Genomic DNA, 11886 nt, shown 5'->3' with positions numbered 1-11886 from the left:
AATGAAAGACATTTCAGCATCCCCTGCTCCCGCATTCAGCCCGGGTGCCTGAGCCCATGGCATGTGAGCAGGCAGCTATCACAAGTTGAGCACCTTTTTGTGTGCGTAGGTGGCTTCCATGGTGTATTGTATTCATTAATAGTTACCCAAGCTCTTCCCATCTTGAAACAGGCAACAAAACGTGTTGTTGGGATGTTAACTTACAGCCGTGTGGGTTTTTTTTCCCCTTCTTCCTGCAGGTTATAACTGAGTAGCCCTTATGACCAACATGAGCTGGAGCTTTCTCACCCGCCTGCTAGAAGAGATCCACAACCACTCCACCTTCGTGGGGAAGGTCTGGCTCACTGTGCTCATCGTCTTCCGCATCGTCCTAACGGCAGTCGGTGGAGAATCCATCTATTCTGATGAGCAAAGCAAGTTCACTTGCAACACCAAGCAGCCCGGCTGCGACAACGTCTGTTACGATGCCTTCGCCCCGCTGTCACACGTTAGGTTTTGGGTCTTCCAGATCATCATGATATCCACGCCTTCAGTCATGTACCTGGGCTACGCCATCCACCGGATCGCCCGGTCAGCGGAGGAGGAGAAGAAGTTCAAGGGCTTCAAGAAGAAGAAGCAGTTCGCTTTGAACTGGCAGGCGGTGCGCAACATGGAGGATGCGATGGAGGCAGATGAAGAGGAGCCCATGATCTCCGATGACGCAGCAGAAAATGAGAAAGCCAAAGCCAAGCCCAAGAGCAAAGAGCAGCAAAAGCACGATGGGAGGAGGCGAATCCAACAGGAAGGACTGATGAAAATCTACGTCTTCCAGCTGCTTACCAGAGCTTCATTTGAAGTTTGTTTTTTGATAGGGCAGTATTTGCTCTATGGTTTTGAGGTAGAAGCTTATTTTGTCTGCAACAGACTGCCTTGTCCTCACACGGTGGACTGCTTTGTGTCTCGGCCAACAGAGAAGACAATCTTTCTGCTGGTGATGTACGTGGTGAGCTGTCTGTGCTTGCTGCTGAACATGTGCGAGATGTTCCATCTGGGCTTCGGGACCATCCGAGATGCCATCCGCAACCGGAAAATCAACAGCTTCAGGCAGCCCCCCTACAACTACGCCTACCCTAAGAACATCTCCTGCCCCCCCGAGTACAACCTGGTGGTGAAATCAGAGAAGTCCACCAAGATCCCCAACAGCCTGATGGCTCACGAGCAGAACTTGGCTAACGTTGCTCAGGAGCAGCAGTGCACCAGCCCGGATGAGAACATCCCAGCAGACTTGTCCACCCTCCACAAACACCTGCGAGTGGCCCAGGAGCAGCTGGACATAGCATTTCAGAGTTATGGCAGCAGCCAGGGCAATGCACAGCCCTCCCGGACCAGCAGCCCTGCCTCGGGTGGCACGGTGGTAGAGCAGAATAGGGCCAACACCGCCCAGGAGAAGCAAAGCGCTAAGCCCAAGGCGTCCTTGGAGAAAGGCAGCTCCAGCAGTAAGGATGGAAAGACTTCTGTGTGGATATAGCTTGTCTGGCAGCAGAGAGGGCAGTGTAAGTGGGATTTTATTTTGGGTTCTGGTTTTCAGTATGTCTTGAGTTTATTTCACAGGGCACAGACACATTTTTTCTATGGAAAGTCAAGACAGAAAAGGAATTTCAGACCAATTTAGTACTGTCTTCCGGTGCATTAACAAAAGACATTTCCTTCCTCTTTCCAACACGTTCTCCAGCCGGGAACCTCCAGTGAGTGACAGTAACCGCTGCATCACGCCAAGGCTGGACAGCCCGCTGTGATGGAAGCAGAGAGCAGCTCCCACACACAGTGCTGCAGTCAGACAGCCTTTAATTACTAAATATCCTTAATCAAAATTAATTTCCGATCCCTTGATTAGAAAAGAAAGTGACTGATATGTTGATGAACTTTCACGGCACGCTCCCAGCTAACGTCTTGCCAGAATTTTTCAATGCACAGCAGGCAGCACTGGAAGCGAAGGCAGCAGAGGTGCACGGATAGCACAGCACTGATGGTTTTCATCTTTTATTCTGCGCTGAAACAAAAAGCAAACACGGCCACAAACTCCCCAGTGTGAGTTGGCAGTGACCTTGCTGCTTGTACTGGTGCCTGCGTAGCACTTGCTACAGATGGGAATCGCTGCAGTTACAGTGTTTTTAACAAACTGCTGCTTTACATCATCAGAAAGTGCCTTTTTCCAACCAGGAAAACAAAGTCATAAAGGGTGTCGACTTCTTCATGTGCTAAATTTGAGTAAAGATGGGAAGATCAGTGTTGACAGGTTTGTTTTTCTGTTTAATCAAACTCTTATAAATAGTGGCAGACAGCAGACCTATGCATAGCGTGTATACGATGCGTGTGTGTGTACATGTCGGTATATATATGGACACATGAACATGTGTGTGTGAATATAGATACATAGATATATATATATATAAATGTGATATCAACCCTCTGGTAATTTTACAGCCTTCCAGTTCCCCTGGGAAAACTTGCTGGATCCAGAAGGGGTGTCAGTGGGAAATGGGCAGGTTTCCATATGCTTGCCAGGGGGCTCAACAGAAGACCTGGGAAACAGGACCCAGGGCAGCAGCAAGAAGTTTTTCCCTGCTTTATGGAGAGATTTTGTTGGCTATGCTTGGTTTTAAGGCAGTCTCCTTGCAGTTGCAGGAGTTCCAAGGCTCCTGCTGGTGCTGGATGTGCTTTGGTGGGTGGTTTCATCCTGGAGCTGAGATGTTCTTGGGATGCTTGTGGCGATTCACCACTATGGAGGCAAAGTAGGCAGAGCCTTCCAGATCAAACTTTACAAGGAAGAAGTAAATCCTTACAGAACACAGCATCATTCCTGTGCTGAGCTTCTCCCTCACAGCCATGCCAGCACACAAGCCCTCATGCCACTATTTCTTCCATGTTACTTCTTGTTGGGCTTTTTCTCATGACCTTGAGATCAGTCTCTGGAAGCCCCGAGGGTGCCTGTTCTCCCCAGCCAGCATGAAAGCTGTGCAATGCCCCTACAGAACAGTGCTGGTAGCAAATATTAGGTTTTAAAAGATGCAAAGAAATGTTCTATGAGGCATCCAGCTGCAAATATTTGGTATGGCTTTGAGTAACAGTCTGAAGACAACTCCAGGCTTATTCCCGATCCTGCAGAAGGCACTTCCTGGAGCACTGCCTGCTCTTGCTGCTGGAGTTGTTCTCTTTGGATAAGGGCAACTGCATCCCACAGGAGGCTCAGTGCATCGTGCAGAAGCTCTGGTCTGTAGCAGCAAACACGCATCGCATGCAGGGATGCTTTGTAATGTGAATTTTCCATGAAAGGCTCAAAAAGTTCACAGCATGGTGGTAGGACAAACATATCTGCCCACGCTGCTCCTTGTCCTACGTATGGGCACCCACCCACTTGAGCAATGCAGGGAAACTGGGTGCTGCTGGCAGTGCTATCATGAAGGTACACACAGCCCAGGGATTATTCCCCTGAAGATTTGGGGTGTTTGAAGACTGTCTTATCCCCTTCAGCTCTGCTGTAAGCCAAGTAACCCTACTTTCACCAGCCTGTCATTTCCATGCCATGAATCCAGCGTGCCAAGAGGGACGATCAGGCAGTCCTGCTGCAGATTTGCAGCCTCCTCCAGGCTGGTGTCACCAGCACATTTAATACGCACACACTGTTTTCCATAGTGGGAGTCAATAATTGCAGTATCGATGAGCACTAGAGCCAGGGCAGACACTTGGTTGTTCAATACCAGCTCCTCATCAGGCAGGGTAACTGCTCACTCTGCTGTCCTCCCAGCCAGCCCTGCTCATCTGTAGGTCTTGAAAACTTCCTTGCATATAATGCTTTGCAAGTGAGGGCTGATCTCACTTTCCCATTTTTTTCCCAAGCGTTTTCACAGGGACTGAAGCACAAGGGCACGCTGCTGGCAGGACTGCTTGATGCCAGAATCTTGTGGTGGGCTGCCAGGCTCCCATTCACTTCTCTTATACCAAGACGGAGCTGCCCCTGTTCCTCCAGCCACCAGCATGAGTCAGATAGCCCTAAAAATGTGGAGGCTTATTATTATAATTAGATATATCGAATTGCTCACTTCCCCCTTTCCTCCACTGCTTGCCTTCTGGAGCCCTTAGGATGTTGTGTGCTCCACTGAGTCACCTCCACCACCAAGGCACCGACGACTCCGCAGCAGTGACCCCTTCCAGGGCAGGAAGGGAAATCCCATCTTTACTGTGTCTGTTTGGGCAGGAAAAGGATGGGAAGGCAAAATATGCGTAACCACAAGCAAAAGTCCCACCACAAACCAAACCGGCGGCTTGAGGAATTTCAAGCAGACGACAGGCAGCATCGGCCATGGAAAAAATGCCAGTAGTATAATTAATGCTTTGCTTTCTTTTCTGCAGGTTAGTCATTTAGTTCACGCTCCAGACGGGTTTAGCTCTGCAGCTGAACTAATCATAAATGTTGATTCTCTCACTAAGCTTTGCTGGATGAAGTGCCCGCCCTTGAGTTTCTGTTCTTACCATTCAGGGCCAGGAATGTCCCACGTAAAAGCCAGATTACCTTGTTGCTTGCATTGCATTCCACTGGAAAATACTTGAACTTAACTCAAGGCCATAACCAGTCTGTGCTGTTATGAAGTTTCTGGGATATTCTTTTTGTTCGTTTTTTATGTACTAACTGTATTTGTACTAGAAAATTTTTGAGTATGAGGTTGAATCTCTCTAAGTATTTCTCAGTGTAAATGTTACATCTGGACTGTAGTTAGGTTAAGCATTGGGCAAAAGAGAATTAAACATCAGCCCGACTCTTCAACCGGCTATTCCACATCCATTACTAATAAAACGGAATAAAACTTACATTTTGTTACAGTATGCAAAGTGTGTGATGTTTCCGTGAGAAGGAAGACGAGTGTTGATGAGAAGAAATTCTTCCCCATCTATTGTTTGCCTGCTTTGGCCATATAAGACCTCTATTTTCCCACATACAGCTATAAATCACTGCAAAATATTTTTGCCTTAAGAAGTAGTTGACCTTCTGGTTGTTTGGGATGTGTTGTCTCTCTGATGAATCACTGCCTGCAGCTCCTTCAGGCGTGGAGCTGAAGCTGCCTAGGAAAGCCTGTGCTCTGAAAAGTGAAAAAACTTCGCTGATTCCAGGAGAAGTTAGGGCTGCAAGGGAGTAAACGATGGGACAGTCCTTTGAGAAAACCTGCCTTGCAAGAGAATCATAGAAACACAGAATCATTCAGGTTGGAAAAGGCCACCGGGATCCCCAATTCCAACCACAACGCATCCCCATCATGCCTACTAACCGTGTCCCTCAGTGCCACATCTCCACGGTTCTTAATACCTCAGTTTCCTTGAAGACCTCAGGCTCTGTTCCTCCCATGAATGGAAAGGCACATTCATTCACCACCACTGTCAAAAGAGGCTTCTGCAAGCCTCCGGGTGCATTTCTCTCCATTCCTCTGGCAGTTGCGGTGTCTCCAGGATTCCATTGGCTCCCACCAAGAGGCAGAGAAGAACGGGACTCTGCTGGAAGTCCATGGAGAAGGTCAACAGCCAGAAGTGCCTCAGTGCTACAGAAAACATGAAAAAAAAAATGCTAGTTAACAAGGTGTCCTTAAATGAGCAAGTTCTGGGGATCAGGGGGAATTCATCCTTGCTGTTGGCTGCTGGGTTGATGTCAAAGTGAAGCACACTTTGGTGACTGAGGTTAGCTAAGGTGCCCCTGTGGCACTGACCCCTGCAACCTTCATCCCAAGTGGAGCTGTGTCAGGGGAGGGTCAGGTGGGGATGAGCAAAAGATTCTTTGCCAGAGGGTGGTGGTCACGGAACAGGCTGCCCAGGGCAGTGGAGCATTTAATGCACAGGGCAAGGGTTGAACCACTGTATCTCATGAGAGTTTGTGGGTGACAGCTTGTGCACCCCAGAGAAAGGATGAAGAAAGTAAGCTAAGCTGTTTCTGAGGTATCTGAACATGCTTGTTTGGATATGATGTTCCCCAGGAGATTTAGGGGGTTGTTCCTCTGTACTTGGCTCTGGTGGGGCCGCATCTCAAGTGCTGTCCTCAGTTGTGGGCTCCCCGCTGTAAGAAAGACATTAGAGCATGTCCAGAGAAGGGCAGTGGAGCTGTGAAGGTTCTGCAGCACAAGCCTAATGGGGAGTGGCTGAGGGAACTGGAATTGTTCAATTTGGAGGAGGCTACAACCTGAAAAGAGCTGGTAGCAAGGTGAGAGTCAGTGTCTGAACCCAGGTAACAATGATAGAACAAGAGGAGATGGCCTCACGGTTTGTCAGGGGAGGTTCAGGTTGGATATTAGGAACAATTTATTCTCTGAAAGAGTAGCAATGCATTGGCACAGGCTGCCCAGGGAGGTGGTGGGGTCACCATCGCTGGAGGTGTTCCAGAACCATGGAGATGTGGCACTGAGAGACGTGGCCCGTGGGGATGGTGAGGTGGGGTTGGACTTGGGGATCTCAGAGGTCTTTTGCAACCTGAATGATTCCAGGTCCTCTTTGGGACAGGGCTTGGCTGGGGGCCATCTTGTCACCCTGCCACTAACGCTCCACTGAGAGCCTTAAGAGCAGAGGAGAGATGGATTTTCCCCATCTGCTCCACTCAGACCCCAGCTGCAGTGCTGCGCTGGACTCAAGGCATGGAGAATTAAAACAAAGGCTTCCTCCTTCTTTTCCATTTTTACTTTTTTTTCTTTCCCCCTTGCCACTCCCACCAGCAGCCGCCCCACGCCTGGCGCACGGACCCTCAGGGCTGTGCTGCGGGGGGCGCAGCCGGGCAGAAGGGGCGTGGCCAGGCAGAGGAGGGCGTGCCCCCCCAGCGCTCCTCCCAGCCGCGAGGTGGCGCCGACACACACAAGATGGCGACAGACGCGGCAGGAGCCGACGGGCCCCCCTGACAGCCAGCCGCCATGTTGGTGAGGGCGGCGGCCGGCCTGCCCGGGCTGCGGCGGCTGTGGGGGCGCGGTGGGAGCGGGGACGGCGCCTGGCGTTGCTTCCCGCTGGGCCGGGCGCTGCTGAGCGTGCGGGGCGCCGAGGCGGCCGTTTTCCTGCAGGGGCTGCTCACCAACGACGTCACGCGGTTGGTGGCGGCGGGGGAGGGGCCCGCGGGGCCTCCGCGCGCGCTGTACGCGCATGCGCTCAACGTGCAGGGCCGCTGCCTGTACGACCTCATCGTGTACAGGTGAGAGCGGGGGGAGGAGCTGGGCGAGACCATTGCCGGGCGGGGGGGGAGGGGGCAAATAGTAATTCCACCTTACAGCCACTGTGCCACGTGTGAGAGGAGAGCTGTGTGTAAATGGGTGAATTAAGCTCCAGTGGAGGGTGGGTATGGTGGGGTGAGCTCGGCTCGGATGGACTTGGGGATCTTAGTGGTCTTTTCCAACCTTTAAAGTTCTATGAGTGTTTTGTTACAGGGTGCTGAGTGCTGTCCTGGCATTTGTCTATCTATGGATTCAGACCAGGATCGAGATAATACAGCCTGTTTGAGCCTTAGAATCGAATCATAGAATGGTTTGAGTTGGAAGGGACCTCTAAGGGCCATCAGGTCCCACATCTTGCAGTGCAGAGGGACACCCACAGCTCCATCAGTGCTCACAGCCCCATCCCCTGACCGTGGGTGCCTCCAGGGATGGGGAACCACTGCCTCTCTGGGCAACCCGTGCCGGTTCTTCAGCACTCTTATTACAAAAAACCTTTCTTTGTATCCAGCTGAAGTCTCCCTTATTTTATCGTGCTTCCTCTGCTGAGTGTTTGGCTTTCCTGACCTCATAGGTGTTGCTTTTTTTAGGCTTCATGAGAGTCAAGAAGAAGAGCCACACATCCTGCTGGAGTGTGACAGCAGTGTGCTGGACGCCATACAGAAACATCTGAAGCTATACAAGATCCGGAGGAAAGTCAGCATCAGCCCTTGCCTCGACCTCTCATTGTGGGCCGTCGTCCCTGGGGAGCAGGCTGGGGACATCAGCAGATATGCAGACCGGGCTCTGGTTTTAACTCCTGACCCCAGAGCAGAGGTCATGGGCTGGAGACTGATTATAAAGGCAGGAGCAAATCTACCAGAGATTATCCCTGGAAGTCGTATTGAAAACGTTCAGGATTACCACAGGCACAGGTATAAGCAAGGTAAAGCCACGCCCTGTTTGATGCTCTGTTGTTGGATTTGGGATAAGTACATTTATTATCAGGGTCTCCTGATCAAACTGCACACTGTGATATTGAACGGTGGGTTAAAAAGCCACAGGGGTGTGTGTTGGTGTTTAACTTTGTAATAACTGCAGCAATCGTTTGCTGCTTTGAGGATGTGAGTGATCCAATGCTCACAGCTCTGCCTTGTGACAGAATCAAGAATGATTCATTTGCTTAGAGGGAAACTTCAGTGGTTTGAGTCATTCTGATTGTTTTGGAATAACATACCGTTTGTGTTTTCCTTGTTACTAAGGAAAGAAAATGAAACACCGCAGTGTACATTCCTAAAAATGTACTGCTGGATTTGCACAGTTAACTTAGAGGCCAAGGCGTGTGTGTTTGATTCGAAAAGGAATTCAATCCTGAAGGCCTCTGCAAAGCTCACATTGATCTTAATCTGTCCACGCAGACAGGGGATTAAATTCATTAGCAGACTGAAAGAGGATGGCTAATAAACAGTGGCTAATAAACAGTGGTCACGACCTGAGTCCATCTGGTACAGAAAAGCAAGCTGTTAATGGGTCGGAGTGGACTGGGCTGTGGTGGTGTGCTGCCTGCCAGCAGTACCAGCACTCGTCTTGTGTGACACTGCACAAACCGGGGTCCAGCAGTGGTCACAAAAGGAGCAGTCCTAGCTTTAGCGAGGACAGTTGGCCAACTTGCTTTCATGAAAATAACTCTCATTGACATTGAAGTCTACCCGTGGGATGCAGGCGAAAACAATTTTTTTTCCATCCATTGACGTTAAATGTTGATGTCTTTGTGTGGGAGTCTGTATTGCTCTGGGTGCTTTGCATTTCCACCTGTGTGTCTGTGAAGTGCTGTGAGTCTCACAAAATTAGGTGTCAGTGCAGTTTTTCCAATTACCTTTTAAAATAATCTTTGCTAACCCTGAGCGTTTATGGCTAGTGATGTATTAACACCTAGACTGGGGTACTGGCAAGCTCGTGACTTCACATTGCTTCTTCTCACCTCTGGCTTTATAACACAGAGGGAGAATACTCCAGAAATCTAAAATACCAGAGATCTTACTGTATTTCCTTTCTTTCCCTAGGAATTCCCGAAGGTGTGAAAGATCTCCCTCCCGGAGTAGCTCTCCCACTGGAATCCAACCTGGCCTACATGAACGGTGTCAGCTTTACCAAAGGCTGTTACATTGGGCAGGAGCTAACAGCCAGGACCCACCACATGGGCGTCATTCGCAAGCGTTTGGTGCCCGTGCAGTTTTCAGTTCCTCTTCCTCAGGAGAGCATTCCTGAGGGTGCTGAAATCTTGACTGAATCAGGAAAGGCAGCTGGCAAGTTCCGGGCTGGAGGAGATGAACTTGGCATAGCTTTGCTGAGGCTGGCTAATGTAAATGAGCCACTCTGCCTAAATGTAGCAGGTGATAAAGTGAAGCTCACTGCAAGTATACCTGAGTGGTGGCCAAAAACTGCCAGCAAATAAATGAGGAACCACCACTTGTACATTTGCCTTATTGAGAATATATTTTGTGTGACAGGGTTGGGAAGGTGACTGCTTTCTGCTGTTGTTTGTGGTGTTTGATGAGGGTGTGTGTTAGCAGAATTCTGCAAGGTGGGCTTAAACTGCAGGAGTGCCAACCAGCACGAAGTTGCTGTTCCACGTTGTAGGGAGACCTTTACAAGGCAGGGTACACAGGAGACAGCCCCACTTTTATGTAGGGGATGTCAGGTGCTGCTGGGTTAGACTTCTGCTGAGTTTCACCGCTGTATGCACTGAAATCTTCTGTCCATAATATCCCGTCTGTGGTATTACGATTTTTGTATTGGAGAGCATGCTGCACTTACTCTGAATAGGATACATCGTTTCTATCTGTACTCAGGCTGAAGTGTTCCTTGCAAAATATTTGTTGCATTGAGCTTCTCATTAAACTTCCTGATTGGGTGGGTGTTGTTTCCCAGCACTCTTACTGCTAATTACGTTCAGGAAGAGGAATACCTTCTACCGCTTTTGGATCTGCTTTTAATATGTCACCCATAATGAGAAATGTGGGAAGGCTCACAAATGTCCCCGTCCTGTGCCCTGCTTCAGAGCCAGCAGAGGGAGCGCAGCCAGCAGCAGCCTGCATCTGAGCTACTCTGCCCTTGCTCACCTTGGCCACGCATGCTTCACTCACTCAGACAATTGTTTCAGAGAGGAAAGTGATAATTTACAGAAATGAAGGGCTTTAGGGCACTCCCAGCAGTGACTATTGTATTGGTGTACTGGTCCTTGGCTGAATATTCTGTTACTATGTTTGTCCTACAGTGTTACTGATCAGGTTACCAACAACAGTTGTTGTCTTGGCGTCTTAGTGATTTGTGCCTGACTGTGTGCACAGTTACACAGGAGGAAAGATCCCGGGTGCTGCTTTAGTTACACAGTTGCAAATGAAGGTAATACTCAGGTGAGGGTGTTGTATCTAAATGCACAAAGCAGTAGGACCATAAATGGACCCTAATCTGAATTTTCCTGAAGGCTTCAGCCTGGCTGTGGTCTCTGGAGGTGTCAGTGCCACCTTGCTTAGCCTGGTGTTCATGACAGGATTTTCACCATCTTCACTTCTCTGGCCACTCCTGTTCTCCTGACAGCAATCTGTACTCCTCGCACAAAACAAACCGTCCCTTAGCTGAGGTTTTCCTCACCCACCCACCCGTCCTCCTGTGGGTTTTCAGAACAACCCAAGACTTCAGTGTTGTTTGCTGCTTTTTATTTTCTGGCTCCTGACGCTCTTCTGCCTTCCAACTTGTTCCTGCTCCTGCAACCACTGCATCCTTCTGTGCTCCCCAAAGCCAGGCAGGTTCTGTGCTTACTAACCCTCTCAACCTGTGGTAATTTATAGGAGGCCATTTATTTTTGTACTGCAATAAATCCCTTGTGTCCAGTCTGGTAATGGCATGGGTGGTGAGAAGGGGGTGATGAGAGAGTGAGCAGGTGACTGAAAAAGCTCTTGTATGCGTATTTGTAATAAAAGACATCCAAAGTGCATTTTGTTACTGTGAAGAGGAATTATCTGTGGAAAAAAAAAATGCTTTTATTGTTTAAAACTCCTTATGCTTGCTGTGAAATGAATCTGTGAAATATCTCATTAAAAGTTTATTGGATCGATAATTTGTTTGTTTGTTCCAGAGTGCAGGTAATAAACGTGTATGCCCCCGAAAAGATGGCCTTGGGTTGGATCCTGGGTTGGTGTTGAGGGCTAATAGGCCACTTCTGGAGGTGACAAGGGACATGGAGAGAAGTCTGGGGGGCAGCCCCATCCCTGCCAGCCTCATTTTTTATCCAGGTGCTCCATCACTATGGGCTTTGGGCTGAAAGGTCAGCGAATCAGCTGCGCTGTGCCAGGTTGCACTCATAGTGACATGCTCCTTATGGACAAACAGTGATAAATCTCATTCAGTTGAGGCACAGCCATAGGAAGCATGAAGAAATGAGCTGCTGAATGGAGAAGCTGTCAGGTAGAAGCCAGTCAAAGAGGAGATTAACCACAGCTCTTCCTGTCGGTTGCATAAGCTAAGAGATTGAAATGGGACTTCTAGCAATAGATTTCAGCAGGAAGAAGGGAACATTGAGAAATAAATCACTGGAGTGCCACTGCCTGTGTGATCTCATGCCTTTATAGGAAGGGATTGCCTCACTGCAGGCTGCCCGTACCCTTCTCAAACCGCTTGCTCTGAAGTGTCTAACCAAACG

General features: G+C 49.3%; 2 protein-coding genes across 13 annotated transcripts in view; both read left to right on the top strand.

Moving 5' to 3' along the window:
• Window positions 1-4860, top strand: part of GJC2 (gap junction protein gamma 2) — a 30920-nt gene extending 26060 nt beyond the window's left edge. For all 8 annotated transcript variants that reach the window (XM_015281086.4, XM_015281085.4, XM_040679816.2 and 5 more), the window contains one exon: window positions 240-4860. In XM_015281086.4, the coding sequence (XP_015136572.1) occupies window positions 260-1507 (1248 nt within the window). In that variant the 5' untranslated portion in view covers window positions 240-259 and the 3' untranslated portion in view covers window positions 1508-4860. The remainder of the gene's footprint in view (window positions 1-239) is intronic.
• A 1997-nt stretch (window positions 4861-6857) lies between these two features.
• IBA57 (IBA57 homolog, iron-sulfur cluster assembly) lies at window positions 6858-11304 on the top strand. 5 transcript variants are annotated; one of them, XM_015281083.4, is made up of 3 exons: window positions 6858-6923; window positions 7796-8130; window positions 9248-11304. In XM_015281083.4, the coding sequence occupies exons 2-3, from the start codon at window positions 8025-8027 to the stop codon at window positions 9637-9639; spliced, it is 498 nt and encodes a 165-aa protein (XP_015136569.1). In that variant the 5' UTR covers window positions 6858-6923; window positions 7796-8024; the 3' UTR covers window positions 9640-11304. The 5 variants fall into 5 exon arrangements, with proteins under 5 accessions (XP_015136569.1, XP_040535748.1, NP_001026129.2 ...); XM_040679814.2 differs by having other exon boundaries at window positions 6858-7189; window positions 7796-8119; NM_001030958.3 differs by having other exon boundaries at window positions 6858-7189.
• Window positions 11305-11886: the final 582 nt, after the last annotated feature.

Source organism: Gallus gallus, chromosome 2 (assembly GCF_016699485.2).
Source record: "Gallus gallus isolate bGalGal1 chromosome 2, bGalGal1.mat.broiler.GRCg7b, whole genome shotgun sequence".
NCBI classification, from domain to species: Eukaryota; Metazoa; Chordata; class Aves; order Galliformes; family Phasianidae; genus Gallus; species Gallus gallus.
This window is presented reverse-complemented; position numbering and strand designations above follow the sequence as displayed.

Bases quoted from the DNA above. Each gene is read 5' to 3' on its own strand.
- IBA57 (NM_001030958.3), top strand. From the start codon at position 6,918: ATGTTGGTGAGGGCGGCGGCCGGCCTGCCCGGGCTGCGGCGGCTGTGG. The intron at 7,190-7,795 runs GTGAGAGCGGGG...TGCTTTTTTTAG, and splicing joins TACGACCTCATCGTGTACAG to GCTTCATGAGAGTCAAGAAG. The intron at 8,131-9,247 runs GTAAAGCCACGC...TTCTTTCCCTAG, and splicing joins CAGGCACAGGTATAAGCAAG to GAATTCCCGAAGGTGTGAAA.